Source organism: Miniopterus natalensis, chromosome 7, assembly GCF_054644295.1.
Source record: "Miniopterus natalensis isolate mMinNat1 chromosome 7, mMinNat1.hap1, whole genome shotgun sequence".
Classification (NCBI taxonomy): domain Eukaryota; kingdom Metazoa; phylum Chordata; class Mammalia; order Chiroptera; family Miniopteridae; genus Miniopterus; species Miniopterus natalensis.
The window spans coordinates 2328226-2351368 of NC_142087.1; the positions used below are offsets into that span (position 1 = coordinate 2328226).

At 40.2% G+C, this 23143-nt stretch overlaps 1 protein-coding gene across 1 annotated transcript; it reads left to right on the forward strand.

The window, feature by feature from the left end:
* The first annotated feature begins 1362 nt into the window (after window positions 1–1362).
* Window positions 1363–21391, forward strand: KBTBD12 (kelch repeat and BTB domain containing 12). The gene is made up of 5 exons (XM_087818524.1): window positions 1363–2538; window positions 6564–6834; window positions 7666–7816; window positions 18175–18372; window positions 21083–21391. The coding sequence occupies exons 1-5, from the start codon at window positions 1469–1471 to the stop codon at window positions 21292–21294; spliced, it is 1902 nt and encodes a 633-aa protein (XP_087674650.1). The 5' UTR covers window positions 1363–1468; the 3' UTR covers window positions 21295–21391.
* The last annotated feature ends 1752 nt before the right edge of the window (window positions 21392–23143 follow it).

Consider the following 23143-nt stretch of genomic DNA (forward strand, 5'->3'; position numbering starts at 1 on the left):
TGCCATGCCGTATTGAGACGTGAGATTTCTAATTCTTTACAGGATCACAGAGATTTAGAAAATGTATAACCTTTACGGCTGAAAAGGTTACATTGCATAAAATGTACTTATCATACAAATGCTTTTACATTGTTGAAATTATCACCTCCCCTTCTTTCTTAACCTCCTAGTACTGATTTTTCTTTTTTCTTTTTTTAATATGTTTTTATTGATTTTTAGAGAAAGAGGGAGAGAAATAGATAGAAACATTGATGAGAGAGAAAAACATCATAGATCAGCTGCTTCCTGCATGCCCCCCACCAGGCATTGAGCCCACAACCCGGGAACTGAACTGGTAACCTCCTGGTTCATGGGCTGATGCTTAACCACTGAGCCACACCGGCTCGGCATCCTAGAACTGACTTTTCTACCATCAACGTTTATTGTTATTGCATGCAACTTATGGCCAAGTACAAACTAGAAAGGGTGACCGATACTTAAGATCCCCTCCTCACATTAAGGTTACTGACTCTAGGAATATCCTTTATAAATCAAAACAGCTAATTAACTTCCTTGAAACAGACTGTTTCCATTCCTCTGGGGAAGGTGAAGATGAGACATCTAGCTTAAAGAGACTTTTAATTAGACTAGTGCTTTTTAAGTTGAGAAGTGCTGCAGTCTCTGCTACTATGAAATAGGGAACAAAAGGAAGCTGAGTAAGCAGGGAGGAGAGAGAAACATAATGACTTCTGTGCGTTTTATAAGTTTAGGATGATTTAGTTGTAAGTGTCAAGTTTTGTGGAGTCTCAAGTCAGCAGACATCGAGTTGTACTTTCCAAAGCATCTGTTTTGAATTGTTTGCCCCATAGCAAAGTTTGAGCAGGACTTTAGGGGCCTTTTTTCTTTCTTTTTTTCTTTTCAGCCATACTACAAGGTCCCTGCTGTGATTCTGTGAATTGGCCATTTTAACATTTGGGTGTGTTTTGGGGGAGATGCACATGACCTTTTAGGTGATGTTGCATCTCCTCAGAGAGAATGTTACCTGATGCCTCTGTACCCTCTGCCTGCAAGGCAGCTGTACTTGGTAACTGGAAGTGGAACTGCAAAACGTGCCCATCTTATCACTTCTGTCTTATCTACCATGGGAGAGACAACTTTCCAGCCCCCTAGAAAACTCTCTGGGGCTGATTAGGAAAATAAAAATGTACTGCTCATACAATTGGCATTATTTTTATATATGAAAAAGTGGTTATCTTAAAGTTAAACTATTTTGTTTGAAATGAATAATTTGTAAATATGTCTTAAAACTAATGCTGCATTTTTAATATTATAGAGAATTGTTTCTTAGAGGAAAACGGCTTCTTTTCTCTCCCTCAGGAATGTTATAAGACATCTCTGTTGCTTTGTGAGTAATCTGACATGAAAACAGCCCCTCAAGAATCAAGCTAAATTTAAAGACGACTTACTTAGAAATACTGGAGAGTGTAACATGGAGTGCAAAATTGAAGGGAAAGAAAAATACCAACATAGCTTGAATTTACTGAATAAAATTAAGAACATGAAAGAATTAGCAGAAATGATTGATGTAGTACTCATAGCAGAAGGAGAGAAATTTCCTTGCCACAGATTGGTCCTGGCTGCTTTTAGTCCATATTTCAAAGCTATGTTCACCTGTGGACTAGTTGAATGTTCTCAAAGAGAAGTCGTGCTTTATGACATCACAGCAGAAAGTGTGTCAGTTATATTAAATTACATGTACAGCGCAGCTTTGGAGGTCAATAATGCCAATGTACAAACTGTTGCTATGGCTGCCTATTTTATGCAGATGGAAGAAGTCTTTAATGTGTGTCAAAAATATATGATGGACCACATGGATGCCTCCAACTGTGTAGGTATCTATTATTTTGCAAAGCAGATTGGAGCTGAAGATTTATCTGATCAATCGAAGAAATACTTATATCAGCATTTTGCTGAGGTGAGCTTACATGAAGAAATACTAGACATTGAAGTGCACCAATTTCTGACGCTTATTAAATCAGATGACCTTAACATATCCAGAGAGGAGAGCATTCTGGACTTAGTTCTGAGATGGGTCAATCATAACCAAGAACTGCGCAAAGAGCATCTTGTTGAGCTGTTGAAGCAAGTCAGGCTGGAACTTATAAATCCATCTTTTTTAAGACAAGCCCTAAGAAGGAACACGATGCTCCTGTGTGACGCAAATTGCATTGACATAATTCAAAACACATTCAAAGCCTTCAAGACACCCCAACAACACCCTCTGCATCTTCGTTATGGCATGGAGACTACTAGTCTTTTGCTCTGCATTGGCAATAATTCTTCAGGAATCAGGTCAAGACGTAGGAACTATGGGGACGCCAGTTTTTGTTATGATCCCGCATCACGGAAGACCTACTTTATCTCATCTCCCAAGTATGGGGAGGGTTTAGGAACTGTGTGTACTGGTGTTGTCATGGAAAACAATGCCATAATTGTGGCGGGAGAAGCAAGTGCCTCTAAACTCTCTAGACAAAAGAGCAAGAATGTTGAAATCTATAGGTTTGTATCTAGCACTATATTTATGTTTAATTACCTTGCTTTGACATTAGCAACAGTAGAAAATACTGCTAAAACAGTGATCACATCTGAAATTACATGTAGTCAAAATTATCCTGTAATTACACATTTTACATATATGTGAAACTCATAATTAAATCACCCATACTTAAAAAGTTGTTTTCTCTCTTTTTGTTAAGAACAATAGTGGAATTTGCATAAGTTAAAAGTACGTTGTGATCCCATTGTACATTTTCATTCTTTCCTTATTTATCAATAGACTTTGTTTTCTAAGAGCTTGCTATAACTTTTAACCAGAAGAAAAATTTATTTCCACTGACTCCTTTGAGCTGACTTATTTTAGTTCCTACTTGGGAGCACTAATTTCTTCTCAAACAAAAATTACTAATTATCTGTCACTTTTCATTCTGTATCCTTCATTTGTGGATCTTCCCTAAACCTCCAGCAGTACAACATGTCTGTCGCCTAAGTAAGAGTGCTTCAGTCCTAGAGTTGTTAGAGGAACAAGTGTCTGCTATGAAGTAGCATATCACCTAGGTCTTGCATGTGAGGACATGTACACTTGTTGACTATTTATTCAGCAAGTATTCGGTGAGTGTTCAGCTCTTAAATCTAACTGGGTAAATAATAAATATACACATAGAAAGCTCTCCTTCAATATCTTCTCCTCCCAGTTTCCTCTTACCAAGGTTTGTTAAGACTTTTCAGTCAGAAAGTAATTCTCTGGACAATGAAGTTGGGACAAAGAAAGAATTAAGAGGTCTGCTCTCTTTCTGCCACCTCTTAGCGTTCAGTTATCTGGTTCAAGCTATAGGCCTGACCCATTTTCACATTCATCCTTTGCAGACATGTTTCATCTTCCCTAGTAGGGAGAGGGGAGGGAGTGCAGAGCCCTGGATGAGTGACCTGGACCTGTGCCCATCGTGGCAGAGCATGTCACTGAGCAGAAGGAGCAGCCTTCTTCAGAACTGCCAGTAAAGACTAAAGAACCAGGATATCAATTCTTAAAAGATGAGGAAGCTTTGGCTTTCCCAGCATGATTCTTCTAGCTCCACGCTACTTGTTTTATTTGGTCTTGGTTAGATGCCCGTCTTTCCCTTTGAGAGCCTCTTACTATAAGAGCCTCTTACCTCAGGTTCTTTAAATAACTCTTATTTCTTTCTGATCAAGATAGTCCACAGAACTGCCAGCAGAATTTATTTTTATTTAGTGTTGACAGTATTACAAATGCCCCTCTCTCTCCCCACCTTTGCCCCCCTCCACACAGCCCCTGTCCCACCCCAGGCCTTCCCCACAATGTTGTCTGTGTCCATGGGTTATGCGGATATGCACATATGCATATATGTTCTTTTAATAAATGTCCAATCCTGTCAAAATGTGTTTCTGTTTTGATCCTCAGACATCTTACCTCTTAACTTTTTTTGAAAGCCTGCTTCCTTTCTTATTGCATCTGTCTGACCATGGACCCTTATCTATCTTGAACCAACCAGGTTCCCATCACCAACAAGCTCCCCCACAGTGGTCAGAATTAGGGTAAAAATAACAGATACCCTCCTCATTCCCTCCAATAATGAAACTGTCAGCAAGGCAAATAATGAAATTACCAGAAGCATTTCTTTGGACTTAAATGAAACTTCCAGCAGATGTCTGGATAGTTAAAATCCTACAGCACTACTGAAGGTCATTTTAGTGCCAGTTTTGTGATATGTATGAGAAATCATCATCTTGTATATTCCTGCTATATTATTTCTGTTTCTAATCCTTTTTATTTTTGCCCAGATGCTCTTCAATTTGTTTCTACTCTATAGTTCATAGATTTTCATGCAGATATATTTCTTTTTGACTTAAAAGAGGAAGTAGACTCTCTAGTTCGTCATTTCTTTTCAAAAACATATACCTTTCTATCTCCTTTACTTATTTCCCATACTTTGATATACAGCTGAGGCTATGTGTTGTTTTTAGACTGTCAACCTCTGAGAACATTGACTGTTTTGTACTATATTTTCTTTTTTATATCTTACCCATTTTTCTTAATAAATTTTACAGGTTTTTTATTTTTATGAGTTTACTTGAGTCAAAACTGGTAATTGCCAGGAAGCAAGATCACAAATGCTCCCAAATTTTACAGCTTTATCTGGGCATTTTTTCTCCTCATTTTCAGTTCAAAATGTTAAAACAAAAATTAGATTATCAAGTTGCCCAGCAAACATGTACATCCCAACGCTCATGAGATGTATTTCATTCTTGGCCTGCTTTCTTGAATCATGTCTTGGCAAACCAAAATCTGTTTTTCAGTTCTTTGTATATATTCATTCATTGGCTTTACTTCAGTAGCCCCCAGCTGTAGATACCTAATTCTCTTTTCTCTTCTAAAATCCAGGACAGTTTAAAATGGTGAAAATATCACCCATGATTCTAGGGACTCTGGTTTCCTACCTAGCCTTACATAGAAGACAGCCTTCATGAGGTTTGATAAATTTCTGCATTCGGTTTACAAGCCAGGCATTCCCTCTTGGAAAGGAGCATAATCTTCTAAGTTACCTGTCAAGCCTAAAGTAAAAAGTTGTCTCTGGGAAAGAATGGAAGAGTTGACCTAAAACAATTGAGGAAAAACTCCTATAAATATAATCAAATGTCAGTGTTTGATGCAAAATAAGTAGCCTATACTTTAAAATTGTACTCTGTATACAACACACACATAATTTCTTCTTTGTTTCCAAACAGAACAGCTTTTTATTTCTTATTTTCTATATTTTACTGTTTTTTGTTTTGTTGTTTTGTTTTAGCTTTGAATTTCAGGTATACATTCTGGATTTTCTAGGACAGATCTAATATCACATATTTTATCCCGCTGTCCCCATAAGTACTTTTGTCCTTCTTAGACCGTGTCCCAAATCATGATTGACTTACCTCTGTCAAGAAGCAAGACAAAAGATAGCCACAAACTCATATATTTAGTTACTATATAATGCTGTACACACACACTCACACAAATTGTCAATTAATGTGTTGGACTTCTGGAAGTATTGAGAGATTATATATCCTAGTGTCCCTATCTCCCTAGATTCTTCTCAGACTGACATAATTATTCATGGAAGAAATTGCTGAAATTACCATATCTGGGGGACTAAAATAGATGTTAAATGCCCAATAGACACCTGCAGGTGAATTTTCATACACCTACAGATGCTCTTGATGCTGTTCTAAGCCAGTGAGAACTGCAAGAACAATCCTTAAAAGTCTACACATTTTAAATCATCCCATTGCATGTCTTTGAATTGAGATATTTTCAGATTTTGTCCTCCAAAACTTATTTCTTTAATGTACTATTAAAGTGGAACTTCTAGTCCACAGAATGAGACTTTTTTGTTTTTATTTTTACTTATTATTCTCTGATGGTAAAATTACAAATGATTTGCTAAAAGACTTTCCTATTTTTTTTTTTTAATATATTTTTATTGACTCAGAGAGAAGAAGGGAGAGGGGGGGAGAGAGAGAGAGAGAGAGAGAAACATCAATGACAAGAGTCATTGATCGGCTGCCCCCTGGATGCGCCCCACTGGGGATGGAGCCCACAACCCGGGCATGTGCCCTGACTGGAACCGAACCGCGATCTCCTGGATCCTAGGTCGACGCTCAACCGCTGAGCCATGCCAGCCAGGCTCCTATTTGTTCTTGATTTTCTTCCCTAGACTTAGGAAATGAAGGCTAGTCCTGAATAATCTGTACTTTTTCGATATATTACTTTTCCTAAAATTCTACAGGTAGGTGTGGTTGATTGGCCCTATGCACATTATGTTTTGTTCGTCAGACCTTGCAAAAAAAAACAACCCAAAAAACAAAAACCTGCAAACCTGTATCACTATCTTATATTTATGTTTTTTCCTTTCCAATTAGAAGAACCAAATCATATTGTTTTTAATTGGAAAAGAAAGTTAAGTGTGTCTCCTGGGTAAACTGTTTTCGTGTTACCTCTAATCCTGAATTCTCTCTCTGTTAATTTACAGGTATCATGATAGAGGAAACCAGTTTTGGGAAAAGTTATGCACAACTGAATTTCGAGAGCTTTATGCTCTGGGCAGTGTCCATAATGACCTCTATGTTATAGGAGGACAGATGAAAATTAAAAACCAGTATCTTATTACAAACTGTGTTGATAAGTACTCTGTAGAACGGGACAATTGGAAAAGGGTGTCTCCCCTTCCACTACAATTGGCGTGTCATGCTGTAGTGACAGTGAATAATAAACTTTATGTGATTGGAGGCTGGACCCCTCAGGTTAAGAAATTTCCTATATACCTAATTGGCATGGCTATGCTGAGCCTGGCTGCTATGTTGAAAAATGTTGTGTTGTATGACTTACATTTTCGGTGAAATATTTTTTATTTTCTAGAATACTAAACTAGATTTAAAGTGTAAAAGCAGTTTAGGAGAATGACTTTTTAAAGTGTGTTACTCATAGACATGACCTCATTCAGGGTTCATGCTGTATTCTTCATGACCCTTCCCGTCTTGCTAATTATGAAAGATGCTTATGCTGAGGGATTATCCACAGGGAGCATCTAAGGAGGAGGCAGAGGAGCTGGGTTCTCATCCCAGTACTGTGCATAACTGCTGTGCAGCGCGAGGCAAGTAATTATTTTTAGGTCTTTTTCACATTTAAAATTCTTACTCTAAGTGGGAAACCAGAATACTCATTTCCACAAAAGTATATTGTGATTTTAAACACTTTTTGTCTTTGCTGGGCATCAGCAGATATCTCACCACTATAAAGTTTGACAAAATGAAATTATACTTTAAATACTGTTCTAGAAAGCTTGTTTTCATTTTTAAGGGGTTGCAACTGCTTCGTTGTTTTTTTTAATGCTGTATTGTATTGTCTCACTACTAAGATCACCAGCACGTTAGCCCCATTATTACAGAAGATAAATTCCTCTGATATTGACAGTGTACTTATAACCCCAAGTCTTGGGATTGGTGTATTTGCGAGTTTGAGTCACTGCATTTAACCTCTGCCTCCTTGGCTTTTTGATTTGATTAATTGCATTTATGTACTCACAGAGATCTTTAAATGGTGTATTATTATATTGGTTGTCATATTTCATGCAGATGGATTTTCCTGATGAAGAGCCTGATCGATTAAGCAACAAACTGTTGCAGTATGACCCCAGCCAAGATCAATGGACAGAGCGGGCACCCATGAAGTACTCTAAGTACCGGTTCAGTACAGCTGTAGTCAACAGTGAAATTTATGTTTTAGGTAAGAAGAAGCAGGTTGCTAAAAGAGTATAACTACTTTTGTTTTTCTCAGCAGTTTGCCTCAGTAAAAGCGAAATATTCTCCCTTCCTCTTGCATTCCAGTTCAAATGTGTACATAACTAGCCAAATTTTTTCTTTTCTTTTTTGTTTTCTAGAGCACAGTCAGATCATATTAAATGAAAATCATTGACTTATTGAAAGCAAAATTAGTTTTAATGGAATTATTAAGTCCCTTGGAATGTAAGAACAGTAGTGATACATGCTTATGTAGACTACCAAGAAAAATATTTTGAAATGGGAGTAAAACTTTGGCTACCTTTAGTCAATGAAATGTAGGCTTTTGCAACCAAATGTGATTATCTGTGCGAGCAGAAGAGAAAGCCACCACAGGTAAGGCGATGCCACAGATCATGCTAATCTCTTCCTTTTGCCTCACCCACCTAATTTCTGTACAGATGTTATCAAATCCTTTTTACCTGAGTGCATTTTTTCTTATTGCTTGAATGTGTATGGTCTTATACTAGCCAGTAGGTGTTGTTGAAAGACTGGTTCATTCCCACAAAACAATCCAGGACATCAGTATATTTCCCCTATTCTCCCTCCTTGTTCTTACTCTTTTATTAAGTCCTTTGCTCTTCTAAGCACATTCCATTTCCCTAACGTCATCCTCCGTCACCTTCTCCCCGTCCCCTAATAAATATGGGGAAGAATTAAACTGAGATAAGGAGGCTGACGGGACTGGTAAAATGATAACTATGCCAATTTTTTATTTTGTTCTATCTGCACTGGTGGCTGAGTGGCAAAAACTTGGGGAAGAGAATGGGTATGAAAAAAATGACAAAGAAAAAACATGAAATATGAGATAAAAACAAACCAAGCATTTGAATAGTTTTGTTTTTTGTTGTTGTTTGTTTTACTTAAGAGAAGCCCCGTATACCAAAAGGTGGTGGGTTCGATTCCAGGTCAGGGCACATACACAGGTTGTGGGCTCGATCCCCGGTCGGGGCATGTACAGGAGGCAACTGATGGACTTTTCTCTCTCACATCAATGTTTCTCTCTCTCTCCCCCTCCCCCTTCCTCTCTCTATAAATCAATGAAAACTTTTTAAAATATATATGCAGTAAAATCTAAATTTCTCATAACAATATTTTTTTCTGATGTATCTCCTTGGGCAAGGGACACCAAAGAAAAAATAAACAAGTGGGACTACATCAAACTAAAAGTTTTTGTACAGCAAAGGAAACCATCAATAAAATGAAAAGACAACCCACTGAATGGGAGAGCATATTTGCTGATACATCTGATAAGGGGTTAATGCCCAAAATTTATTAAAAACTTATTAAACTCAGCACCAAAAAAACCCAAACAATGGGCAAAGGACCTTAATAGATACTTTTCCAAAGAGGACATACAGATGACCAAGAGACATATGAAAAGATGCCCAGTGTCACTAATCATCAGAGAGATGCAAATTAAAACCACAATGAGGTATCACCTCACACCTGTCAGAATGGCTACTATCTATAAATCAACAAACAACAAGTGCTGGCGAGGGTGTGGAGGGGAGGTAACCCTTGTGCACTGTTGGTGGGGATGCCTATTGGTGTAGCCACTGTGGAAAGCAGTATGGAGTTACCTCAAAAAATTAAAAATGGAACTGCCTTATGACCCAGCAATTCTCCTTCTGGAAATATAGCTGAAGAAACCCAAAACACTAAGTCAAAAGAACATATGCACCCATATGTTCATAGCAGCGTTATTTACAACAGCCAAGATCTGGAAACAGCCCAAGTGCCCATCCGTCGAGGAGTGGATAATAAAGCCATGGTACATTTACACCATGGAGTACTACTTGGCTGTAAAAAAGAAGGAACTCTTAACCTTGGTGACAGCATGGATGGACTTGGAAATAAGTTATTTGATTTCTCTGAGCCTCTGTTTCTTCACCTGTAAACTGGGGGTACTAATCATGTCCCCATATTGCACAGGTGTTTTGAGTATGCCTTTATTTTTAATGGCCTCAGTTCATACTTAAAGGGAGTGTCTGTTGACCTGATTTCCCACCATCTTCTCCCATCAGCACACTTTTCAGACTCGGGCCCTGTGCAGATCGTGACCTGGCCTTCCATAACTGCAATATGGATTCTGCTGGTTTAAGGAGATTATCACAGTGCTTTGGTTTATTTATTTATTTATTTATTTATTTATTTATTTATTTATTTATTTATTTATTTTATTTTTATTTTTTCCTTTTTCTTGACTTTATTGGAGTGGCGCTGGTTAACAAAATTACACAGGTTTCAGATGCACAATTCTACAACACATCATCTGTACACTGTATTGTGTGTTCACCACCCCAAGTCGAGTCTCGTCCATCACCATTTATCCCCCCCATACCCTTCTCCACCTCCCCCCACCCCTCCTCCACCCAGCAATCACCACGCTGTTGTCCACGTCCATAAGTTTTTTCTTTTTTTTTTCTTCTCAATCCCTCCACCCCCACCCCCCACACCCAGCCCTAACCCCGACAGCTATCAGCTGGCTCTCTATCCATGAGTCTGTCTCTATTTTGCTTGTTAGTGCATTTTGTTCATTAGATTCCAAATATGAGTGAAATTATATGGTACTTGTTTTTCTGACTGGCTTATTTCACTTAGCATACAGCGGGTTCCCTTTTCATTTTGTTGATGGTTTCTTTTGCTGTGCAGAAGCTTTTTAGTTTGATGTAGTCCCATTTATTTGTTTTTTCCTTTGTGTCTCTTGCCCTAGGAGATGTATTGGTGAAAATTCTGTTATGTGAAATGTCTGAGATTTTACTGCCTATGTTTTCTTCTAGGATTTTTCTGGTTTCACGACTTATTTTTAAGTCTTTTTCCATTTTGAGTTTATTCTTGTGTATGGTGTAAGTTGGTGGTCTAGTTTCACTTTTTTGCATGTACCTGTCCAGTTTTCCCAAAACCATTGATTGAAGATGCTGTCTTTACTCCACTGTATGCTCTTGCCTCCTTTGTCAAATATTATTTGACCACAATGGCTTGGGTTGATTTCTGGGTTCTCTGTTCCACTGATCTATATGTCTGTTCTTGTGCCAGTGCCAGGCTGTTTTGATTACACTGGCTTTGTAGTATAGTTTGATATCTGGTATTGAGTGAATAATGACAATTTTACTTCCTCCTTTCCAATTTGGATGCCCTTTATCTTTTCTTTTTGTCTGATCTCAGTGGGTAGGACTTCCTGTGCTCTGTTGAATAAGAGTGGTGAAAGCAGACAACCCTGTCTCTTTCCTGTTCTTAAAGGGAAATGCCTTTAGTTTTTGCCCATTGAATATGATGTTGGCTGTAGGTTTGTCGTGTATGGCCTTTATTATTTGCGGTATGATCCCCCTATTCCCACTTTGCTGAGAGTTTGTATAAAAAATGCGTGCTGGATTTTGTCAAATGCTTTTTCTGTGTCTATTATATCAAGGATGGGGAATGTCTGGTCCAAGGGCTGTATACAGCCCACAAAATCACTTGGTCTGTCCCTGCCAAGGCCTCACCAAAGAGAAGCAGTTCCAGGCATCACATTAGGGGTGAGTTAATTAAATGTTTGACCAAATACAGCAGGCTAATTATTTTTAAGTTGATAATTTTGTATGGCCCGGGAATGATGTTATAAATATCCAAATGACCCTTGGCAGAAAAAAGTTTCCCCACCCCTGGTAGGGGAATAGAACTGGCTTTTTTCATATCTGTGTTTCTTCTAAAAGCCAGCACAGGGCCTGGATTACATGATTGATGCTTAGTAAGTGTCTGTTTACTGAATTGAGTTTTCTCATCTCCATAGCCTGTTTTCTGTCATGTAAAAAGCCACAAAAATAATCTGAGTTACAGGTCTTGTGGAGAGTTTTTTTAAGTAGAGACTTTTTATTTCCATGTGGGGAGTCTTCTGATAAAAGTCTTCCCACGCAGCTAATGACCCAAACTATCGGCGTTGTTTTCTCCAGGAGACCGCCTTGTGCCTCAGTGGCTCACTGAGAGAGCAGCACTGTGTGAGCCTAGCTCTCAGCTGGGGTTCCACTGACAGTGATGAAGGGAAAGTTACACAGAAGGTTGCAGTAGCTATCGTACATTCTTTTCAAATATCACTTTAGAGATGAATTATTTCATATTTCATTGTAAGATTTTGCCTTTTTTCTTCTTTTAATAAAATTCTAAGCAATTTTTTAAAAATACAGTGTTTCTCAAATTACCAAGGCTTTTTATTAAGATGGCAGATTCTTGGCCTTCACCCTTGGCAAATTCCGAGTGGTAGGCCTGAAGTAGGGCCTAGGAATCTGAATTGTAGGAAACGTGCAGGTAGAGTGGGTGTGAATAATCATTGGACCACACTTTGAGGAATACGGGTATTGTGAGGAAAGTGAAGAGGTAATATATCATGTTAATGGAGGTATCATATGCTCAAAATACTTACCGAGTATCTGTTACATACATAAGCCAGACCCTGGGCTAACTTCGAGAAGAGACACAGACATGAATGAGACGAGGTCTCCCCACGGACAGCACTGTGTACTGGGGAGTATTCTAGGAAGATGGGTATGATTTTTTGATCAAAATATCCTGGCATTCATAAGTTACCAGAGCAGACTGTCGGGTATGTTCTGGTCTAATTCTAGGAGTGTTCTGGGCTTAAATATACAGTTCTCAAGCTCATGCTGAACAAGAAAAGAAATATGCTTTTACAGTGGCTAAAGAAGTCAGATGGTATTCCTGGTGCCTCCTTTTTCTGAGAAAATACTTGGATTTAGAGATTCAACAGCTGAAGTGGCTTTGAACTTAAGTGAATAGCTCATGATGTTTTTGCTGTAAGATCCATGAAATGTATTTCCAATTAATCATATGAAAGATTTTAACCTTGATTATCTGGAACCCTCAGTGGGGAACCCAGAAATAAGTAGTCTAACAGACCAAAGTCTGCCTGTTGTTCCCAAATTGCAACTTAGCTAGAGTAATTTTTATCATTGATATCCTAAGAATTCACAGAGAGTGGATAGTTAGCAGTTGCACATTTTACTGTGACAATTAGTTATAAATTGCATCCTTTTTCAATCAGCGTATAATTATAATGCTGTAGTACATACAGTTTTGTATTTGCCTTTGATTTCTCAACAGACTGTGTCTTATGGACAAAAATAGACTCTTAAACTTGTTTTCCTCTGACATCTAGTAAAAACATGAGTGAATATCCAAAATATAGATTGCTTAAAATTAACTAGAAGCTTAAGTGGTTTTGATTCTGAAGTCAGAGGCCGTTTGGAAGCTTCTCCAGCGTGAAAGCCCCTGATGAAGGGTGATGACAGTGTTATTGAGAATAGGTGAGAAGTGCCTGAGGAGAACGTCTCAGCCTCTGATTCAGCTTTGTGTATTTGCAGTAGAGCATAATGTTGCACAGCAAAGGGTTGTGTAACTACACAGTATGTACTTTGCTTTTATGAAAAAGAGGTAAGTTGCTAAAAACCACAACAACAGCTAGGATTTGTTCAAGAAAGCAAATCTGAGGCATGTCTTCATGAAGCCTAATGTATAGAACCATCTATATACCTCTGGCATATTATGAGAACAAGTCATGCTATTACTCATGAATCCTTAATAAAATGTTAAATTATATTCAGTAGCTTCAATTCACTAAGGCAAAAAATAATGTGATATATGTTTTCAAATATAAAAGAGGTGAAACAAAACATGTTGATGCTTTAAAGAGAAAAATACCCGAGAACCCTGTGTTAGACTAAGAAGCTAGGCTCGTGTCTTCTAGGATCTTAGGCTCCAAATCTGGAACTCTAAAATGTTAGAAAAAGTCAGAGAGCAGGAAACTCAAGCGAGAATGAAATTGTCATAAACCCCATCTTAGCAGCGAACAGACTGTATTGGACATGCCCGTCAGCCCAGAAAGTGCCCAGCAGCCCTGAGGTGAGCTGGCGTCACTCCTGGAAGTGACAGAGTGCGAAATCCCTTTCTACCTTGTATGACGTCACCTGGCAACTCCTACCTCTCGCAAATGTTCATAACTAAATGGGTTCCTCTAAATCACATCAGGGAGCTTTTCTCCCCACTTGAAAGCTGAAAGGAGGGCTCAGCTTATTTCCCAGCCCTTTGACTTCCTGATTGTCTCTATCCAATCTTGAAACTTTTAAGAGAGATATGACCATAGGGTCAGTAAGTTATCAATTATAGACATAGCAAATAATCAAACTGGGAGTAAGCAAATGTAAGATTTTGACAACTTCAGTAAACACTTGTTTACTTATGCAGCGTGCTAGAACGTGAAGGAAAAAGAATTAACATTATTGAGTACCTACTATGTGCTAGCCATTTTGTTTGCATGCAGTACATGAGAATCAATAAAAGAAAATTCCTATAGGAATACTTGTGAATAGGTATACGGCGAATGTGAGTTGTTCCTCACCCCTCTCCACCTTTACATAGTTATCTAATAATTTAATCTTTGCAACAATTTATGAAATTGCTATTATTATCCTTAACTTACAGATGAGAGCACGGAGGCTTAGAGAAAGTATATGGACCAAAGTTGTCCAGCTAGGAAGTGGATACGCAGGCCTATGAACCAGGGCTGTCTGTTTCCAGAAGCTTGCATGCTTTTTCCGTGACACATGGGAACCTACAGCAGTAAATATATTTGCTAAAGCTTGTTTAGCAATATAACCAACTTTAGGAGCTCGTCAGAATGATTACAAAATCCCCCTCCTCTTTTGGATGCAGCCCAAGGGAGAAGAGAGTAAGCTTTCACCTGAAGCAACCCTCCAGGCAGAGGGCACCAAGGCCAGCACCTGTCTTCGAGGCACTGTGGATGGCAAGTCCTTAGAGAATGTCAGAGAAGTACCACTCCTCCTCTGCCCTCAGCCAGCTCCCTGCCAGGTTTTGCATGGAGAGAGGTTTCCTCCCCACCTCACAGAAGGGAAAGAATCTGTAGTAGCCAAACACAAGAAGAGCTAGTCTTCATTTCTGTAGAAATCATGAGAGGAGCAGGAGGCACATTCTGTAATCCCTCACACACCAAAAAACACCAAGGTATATATTTTGCATTTGAAGTCCATTTGGGTATGACTTAAAAAGGTAATTTCTATTAATTTGTCTGTTTTTTAATGAAGTTGAGCTCAGGTTCTGATAGCATATAAATTAAAGATATGGGGGTATCTCATTGAAATTCTAAAGATGTGCTGATCCTACCCTAGGATTCCTGTAATCAAGAGAGTTCTCTTGCCGTGCTGGTGCTGACTTATTAATAAAGATCATGCTTTTATTTGATTATTTATCTAATCAGGATTCACCTCCAGTTTAAGCTCATTAAGTCTGCTGTTAATAATCTTGCTGAAAGTGTACTTGACTGTAGAATTACATCCAAGTGAGACAGAGAATGTATTCAGGCTTTAATGGTCAGAACAAAGACAGAATGCCTGTAAGCCCATGTTGCCCTCCAGTGGAGCGTGTGAACCGTCTGCCAACCAAATAAAAAGGGCACATATTTAGCCCTGGCTAGATGGCTCAGTTGGTTGGAACATAGTTTCATACATCAAAAGGTTGCAGGTTTGATTCCCGATCAGGGCATATACCTAGGTTGTAGGTTCTATCCCAGTTGGGGTGTGTACAGGAGGCAACCAATTGATGTTTTTCTCATATTAATGTTTCTCTCTCTCTCTTCCTTCTCTCTCTAAAAATCAATTAAAACATATCCTCAGGTGGGGATTTAAAAAAAAAAGGGCACATATTTAAAAGGTTGGTTTTGTAGAGTAAGGGCTGACATTATATTTAAATACACTTAGTAACAGAGAATCAAAATGACAAGCATTCTAGTTATCCAAAAACCAAGAGATTAATACCTATTCTTTGTATGCATTATGTTGGGAGAGCTTTTCTAATGGGCTTTTATGTGAAACTTCTGAATTACATTCAGAATGTTGGCTGCTCAATGTTTCCTGGCCTGACTCCCAGTAACTTTCATTTAACCTGTTTGCTTACACTTTTACAAGTGTAATAATAAAACAGCCTAATCATATGGTTGTAATATGAAACAGCCTGATCATATCTCTCCTGGATCTTGCAGAACAGGTAACTAAATCATCTCATTCTTACCTGATGGGTGGTTGCCAGGTTGAACTGCTACAGCTAAATCTTCTTCTTTAAGGCCACTGTGCCCCACTTTTTGGTGGACTGAGACTTCTAGCTGCCACAGTACCACATTGAAAGAGGGCCCATGAACAACAGCAGAGCTTTGCAGTTAACTAAGGAAAGCATGTCCTTGCCTTGGGAACGCTCAGACTCGGCACAATAATGGGCCAAATTATTGGGATAAATATCCGGCAAGATAAGAGAGAAAGTAGCTAAAACTTCCTGAGTTTATAGCCTCAGTCCCTAAATTTATACTGAGACAGTAAACAGGCCAGGCTCCGGCAGCAGAGAGGAAAAAAAGACTTCCTCTAAAGTCTCTTCCATCACCTCTTAGGCCTGGCATAAGTCCCAACCGTGGTGAAAATAAGCTGCTCTCGTGTGTCAGGCACTGTGAAATCTAAGATGTATAAAAAGTGACCTTTGTGTTGAATGAGCTTACAAATACATCCACTTGGACAGACTGAGAAAGCATAGGAAAAGTTAAAATTTCCCATTCATTCATTCATTCATTCCAGACACACATGTCAAGTACTGTACTAGGTATTGAGGACTCGGTACTGAAGAAAGATTAAAACACAGGTGATAATGCAGATGCCATCTGACTAGTGCAATGATGGGTAAAAGGTGTTAAGCAACAGTGATGGTAAGTGCCCTGCGATCAGGGCAGTTCTTAGCTTTGGTTTTGATATTGCTGTAAACACAGCCAAGCACCGATCAATACTCCACAAACGCAGTGACTCCCTCTCTCTACAGCAAAGAGAGCTGGCTTAGCCTGGGGCCAGCGCTTTAAAGTTTTCGTGATTGATCATGCAGATCAGGGCCATCAGGTTGCATGCGCATGGAATGAGGTCGGTGATGAGAACAGCGTCTGCAAGAGCAGGAGTGTCTCTCCCTCCAGGGAATTCACCTGTCGCAGGAGCCATGTTTCAGGTCCTGACTTTTAAGAACTTTCATTGTGGGACTTTGGAGGAGAGAACAAAAAAGATTGCCTAGAAACTTGTGTTGTGATTACAGGCAAGTAATAATTGGAAAATTCTTACACAATTACTTTTCTCATGGAGGGTTGTACTTAAAGTCATCATTATGTAAATGTACTTTTGTTACTTGTTATAGTCTCTGGACTTCTAATTTTTATCTGTTTGAAGGTACCTGTCATGATCTCCATGTATTTGCATACATGGCTCTTTCCAGTCCATTAATTTCCTTTTTAAAATATTTTCTGTTTTATTAATAATATCATAAATGATAACTTTTGTAAAAGAAAACATTATTTGAATAAGTTCCTACTAATAATTTATAAGTTCTAGTTGAATGAAAACAGAGAACTTCACACCAGATGATGTCATGTGAGGGGAGTAATAACAATATCAGTAGCTAGTATTTAACTACTAACTACATGTATCATACTTCTGCATGGTGCTTATACTTTGCATTTATTTGGTTGGTTTTTTTAAAATTTATTCCTCACAGTAACCCTATAAAATTGGTAGTATGTGTAATTGTTAATGGTTTATAGATTTTTTTTAGATGACAGCCCATTACTTTCTTAATGGCAAGAAACATGTCCCATTCGTCTCTCTAAACTCATCACTTAGCACATCGCCTTGCATATATCAGGCTATCAGTGAATATCTGTAGAATGAACCATATCATCCAAAAGTGGAAGATACACTGGGCATTTGAGTTTGGGGGCTTTCCTTTGACTCCCAAACCTTAAATTTACCAAATAATGGTCCCTACCTAATGAGGAAAAATTCATGCAACTTAAGAAGAGAGGAAAAGACAGGCTTGCGATGTGGAAGAATGGAAAGGACACATCCCTAGCTAGCAGGATCAGTGAAACCATTGCTGATGATAACAGGAAGGCAGACGTCAGTCAAGTGACCCTCACGTTCAAACCTGGAGCTGTCATTCTAAAGGGAGAGCTCATTGTGTCGACCAATGTTGGATACTGTAGGGTATAAAGCCTGCAATACAATCAGCCTCATGCCTAAGGACAAGAAGATGGAACACTGTGAATAAAAATGACATTAAATTTGGCTACGGAGCACCTAGTTGGCATCACTGTTGCTTAGAAGTAGTGCCAGGCAAGAAAGAGAAAGCTCAGAGTCCTGTGAACCTCTGCTACACACCCCATGGCAGGAAGGGGTGTCTGTTCTGAGTCATCTCATTTCTGTGGGTCATTCCCTGTAGGTGGAATTGGCTGCGTAGGTCGAGACAGGGGCCAGGTTCGCAAGTGCCTTGATGTGGTGGAGATATATAACCCTGACGGGGACTTTTGGAGAGAGGGCCCACCTATGCCAAGCTCCCTGCTCTCTCTCCGAACCAATTCTACCAATGCCGGAGCAGTGGATGGGAAGCTTTATGTCTGCGGGGGATTCCATGGAGCAGGTACTGATACATTTTTAAATGTTTTATAACCTCCTTTGTTGTTTATTTGACCTCCTTAAGGGACCCAGTCACCAAAGAACAATCCTGGGAGCAGTATGAGCACTGGCAAAAGAATGTATTTTAGTGTTCAGTGACCTTGAGAAACTCACCAAACCTTTGAACTTGTTTTCACATCTACGAAATGGAGCTACTACCTCCAAAGGATACTGTTAGAATAAAACAAGATCTAGTTTGTAAAGTGAATATGAGGAGAAATGGGAGAGAAGGCTAATGCCTGATTGTAGGATTGAATAAGAAAGTTTTCTTTTTATTTATTTTTTATTTTTTTATTGTTGACACTGTTACAGATCCCCCAATTCCCTCCCTCCTTTTCCCACCTCCGCCCAACCCTGGCCTTCACCACACTGTGGTCTGTGTCCATGAGCTCTGCATATATATTCTTTGGCTAATCACTTCACCTTCTTTTATCCATTAACCCCTATCTCCCTCGCCTCTTATATCTGTCAGTCTGTCCCATGTATCCATGCCTCTGACTCTGTTTTGTTCCTTAGTTTATTTTGTTCATTAGATTCCACCTATTAGTGAGATCATATGGTATTTGTCTTTCTCTGACTGGCTTATTTCGTTTAGCATTATTATCTCCAGGTCCATCCATGCTTTTGCAAAAGGTAAGAGTTCCTTCTTTTTTACAGCCGCATAGTATTCCATGGTGTAAATGTCCCACAGCTTTTTTATCCACTCACCTACTGATGGGCACTTGGGCTGTTTCCAGATCTTGGCTATTATAAATAATATTGCTATGAACATAGGGGTGCATATATTCTTTCTGATCAGTGTTCTGGGTTTCTTAGGATATATTCCTAGAAGTGGGATCACTGGGTCAAAAGGCAGTTCCATTTTTAATCTTTTGAGGAACCTCCACACTGTTTACCACAGTGGCTGCCCCAGTCTGCATTCCCACCGGCAGGGCACTAGGGTTCCCCTTTCTCCACACCCTCGCCAGCACTTGTCGTGTGTTGATTTATTGATGGAGCCATTCTGACAGATGTGAGGTGATACCTCACTGTAGTTTTAATTTGCATCTCTCTGATGATTAGAGATGTTGACCATTTTTCATATGTCTCTTGGCCATCTGTAGGTCCTCTTTGGAAAAGTGTCTATTCAAGTCCTTTTGCCCATTTTTTAATTGGATTGTTTGTCTTCCTAGTGTTGAGTTGTATGAGTTCTTTATATATTTTGGAAATTAGCCTCTTATCAGAACATCAGCATGTTCTCCCATACAGTGGATTCCCTTTTCATTTTGATGCTGGTTTCTTTGGCTGTGCAGAAGCTTTTTAGTTTGATGTAATCCCATTTGCTTATTTTTTTCCTTTGTTTCTCTTGCCCTTGGAGATGTATTGGTAAAAATTCTGCTAGTTTTCAAGTTGATTGTTCTATAATTTAGTTTTAATTCCAGTTTGGTCTTGGGAGGAGGTGAACTTACACCTACTCTGCAGCCATCCTGTATCCCTGATATATTTATAATTGATACGATTTATATTTACTTAATAACAGACTCAAAATGTGTACACTAAAAGTTGACAGGAGAGAAAGACAAATCCATAACCTTAGTGGGATGATTTAACACAGCTCTCTTGGCAACTGACAGAACCAGCCCACAAAAATCAGTGAATATGTAGAAGAGTAGATTAGCATGACCTAATTAACACATATGGAGTACTACACCCAACAATTTCAAAATACACATCCTTTACAAGCACACATCAGCCATTGTCAAGTATTGACCTTTATATGCCAGTACTGGGCACTTTACATATATTATCTTCCCCAATCGCAACACAATTTTGAAACAGACAGCTGGGCTGGATCTCTCATTTGCCCTTTCAGGCTGTCCCTTCTCTGTCCTGCTCTCTGCCCTGCAACGCTAGCCTGAATGGGTTGCATTCATGGCTCCTTTCCCCTCTGGCTTCTGGTTAGGTTCAGCCATTTGGAGCCAAGAGCAGAAAGTGTTGCGGGAAAGGATAGAGTCAATTCATTTACTCTCCCTGCTCCCTCCCTGCAGGGTAGCTGCATCTGTCTTCCTCTCCCTAAATCTGCTGCTGTGAGGCAGCACTCTCCAGACAGCTGCCCTCCGCAAGTTCCAGTACCCATTCTTCCCCTGCCACCCTTGGGGTGGTAACAGCCCCTGCCGTTCTTAGTCCTGGGGTGCTATGCTGTGCCTTGCGGGTCTTCCTAAACTCTGCGCACACCTTTCCAACAGTCCCTTTGCTAAATTCTTCTAATTACCCAGTTAGAGTGCTGTCATGTTTCCTGCAAGGACCCTGGCTCTGTGTTAGCATCTCTGTCTGCATTTAAGAAAACATAAGCTCAGGGAGCTCAGCGACTCCCTCAGGTCACATGGCTCCGGCTATACCTCCTTTCACGGGTGTAGAAATAGAAGTTTCATCTCTTGCCCACAGCATTAATAAATCATTAGCATAACACGGGAACACCCTTTCAACTTTAGACAATAGTGTGCCCCGTCAATCAGTATGTCTTGAATAAATTTTGAATATCAGTTGTAACATGGCCTTTCTTAGTTTCTTAAATGTCGGAAAAACTGTGTCTTCCATTTAAAGTACCTTGATTCGTTTTTTTGTTAATTTTTGGTCTTTTAGAGAAAGTTATATAATACAGTGATTATGACCTCTGAATTTAATACCCCTGTGATATTTTGTCTTCCTACTTTGCTGTTTTTCAGACCGCCATGAGGTTATCTCCAAAGAAATATTGGAGTTGGACCCATGGGAAAATCAGTGGAATGTGGTAGCCGTCAATGTCCTCATGCATGACAGCTACGATGTCTGCCTGGTGGCCAGGATGAATCCTCGAGACCTCATCCCCCCGCCTTCAGATTTGGTGGAAGAAGGCAAGGAGCACTGAGGTCAGCATTGCTATAGAACCTTCTGTTGTGTCTGCAAAGGAGGCCTTAGGAATGGAGAGAACTCATGGGCGTCCATACATGTGCTTTGCATGCGTAGTGGCCCATGTGCAAAGCAGCCTGTGCTGGACACTGCGAGGGAGAGTGTGCAGAGTCCACCCTCAGGGACCTCCACTTGGTTAGGGTGGACAAGGCACTACAAGACCGAATGTGTTGATGTCACAAGAAGAGTACAGGGTGAGTGCCACAGGAGTGCAGGGGATGGAGGAATCTCATACTGCTGGGGACTCAAGGACAGCACTGCCAACAAGCAGGCCTCGGAGGATGAAAAAGAAGCAGTCCCATGTGTGCAGTTGATGGTGAGACCCTGGAAACAGCTGAGTGAAAGCCAGAGGTGGGCCAGCTTGCCTGGACCACTGCCTTTGCTATAAAGGCAAGAAAGGTAGGTTATAGCTAAATGGCCACCATTTGGAAGACCAAGGACTTGGGACCTAGTCTCTGAGCAGGCGAATGATCTCAAAAGAGTGGTATAAAGGAAGACTTATCTCTATACTCTGTTCTGGCTTCAGTCTTACAGACTGTCTGTTCTCATGCAGAATACTCCTCTGCTACAGAAACATTGTCCAAAACTGGGCTAGCAGTGGAGTGCCTACAAGTTCATAAGAGCCTAGGCACTCAAGGCCAACCACTGTGAGCAGAGGAATTCCGCCCTGGGCCCGGTCTGTGTCAGCGAAGGAGATACGGGATTCTGTAGCCATGATCCACTCTTGGGTTGGTACAGAGGGTCCTAGATTGTTCTTCCCCAAGCTTCCCTTGACTAGTTCCCAGACACACACAGCTTTCTACAGGCTGGCCCTGGCTGAACACAACTGACCTACACCACCCAGCCCAGGCACAGACCAGGCTCCGGAGTAAAGAGAGGAAGCACACCCCTTTGGAGGCCTGCTGCCCTCTTGGACCCAGTCTTTGCAATATCTTCCCAAAGGTTTAAGGGGAAGGATAGAACCTCCTGCTTCAGCCCACAGTTGAGCATAATTAGAAAGCAGCCACTCCCAAAATATATTTTAGGGAGAGCATTTAAACAACACCTGGGAAATCCATCTATTTTACTTACCATCTGTGCTAGCGAAGCACAGTGGATTCAAAGAATGCATTCTGATAGCTGATCTTCAACAACTTCTCAAGAGTTTCTACACAAGGCTCTCTTTTAAGTAGGAGTGGTCAGTAAAGTCCCTAGAACTTTGCCAGAGGAAGACATTCTTAGATTAAGACAGCTCTTCCCTGGTATCGAGTTGTGTGACTGTGGTGACCTCTACTCCATGTCTCCAGGTTCTAGCTGTTAACCCAGGTAGGAGAGATGGGTCCATGGAAATGAGCCTGTTGGAAACCTGCTTCTGCCACCATGAAGGGGGGCCTAGTTAGACCCAAGGTAGGTTGTCCCCTAGTAGGCTAGACAGGGCAGGAGCCACGTCTGTCTCTCTGTAGTGGTACCCAAGTGTCCACTGCAGTACCTGGCACATGTGGGTCTCTGGGTAGCCAGCACAGAGTAGCATTTCTCAGTCTGAGGGCTGGTCTCTGAGCATGTCCAGGAGTCTGAGTTAAATGAGTTCACTCTTCTCCCTGGTGGAGGGTCTTCTAATCCATGGATTCTTTTTCTTGCGGCAAAAGCAGAGCAGTTCGTCCCGGCGGGCTGTACTAGCTGGTGGTGTCCATGGTTGAGGAGCCGCCATAGGTCTCTGCTTGCCTGACCACCTCTTAATGGAACCCCAGCACCTGCTCCACCTATTTAAACATAGAAGCTGTCACATTTCCCTGGATCAAGAAGGTCTTGCAGGCGTGTCGTGACACATT

What these genes read in the sequence shown, in the direction of transcription:
- KBTBD12 (XM_087818524.1), top strand. Translation starts at nt 1,469, where the DNA reads ATGGAGTGCAAAATTGAAGGGAAAGAAAAATACCAACATAGCTTGAAT. An exon ending in AAGAATGTTGAAATCTATAG is followed by an intron (nt 2,539 to 6,563) that starts GTTTGTATCTAG and finishes GTTAATTTACAG; the next exon opens with GTATCATGATAGAGGAAACC. An exon ending in CGGGGGATTCCATGGAGCAG is followed by an intron (nt 18,373 to 21,082) that starts GTACTGATACAT and finishes TACCCCTGTGAT; the next exon opens with ATTTTGTCTTCCTACTTTGC.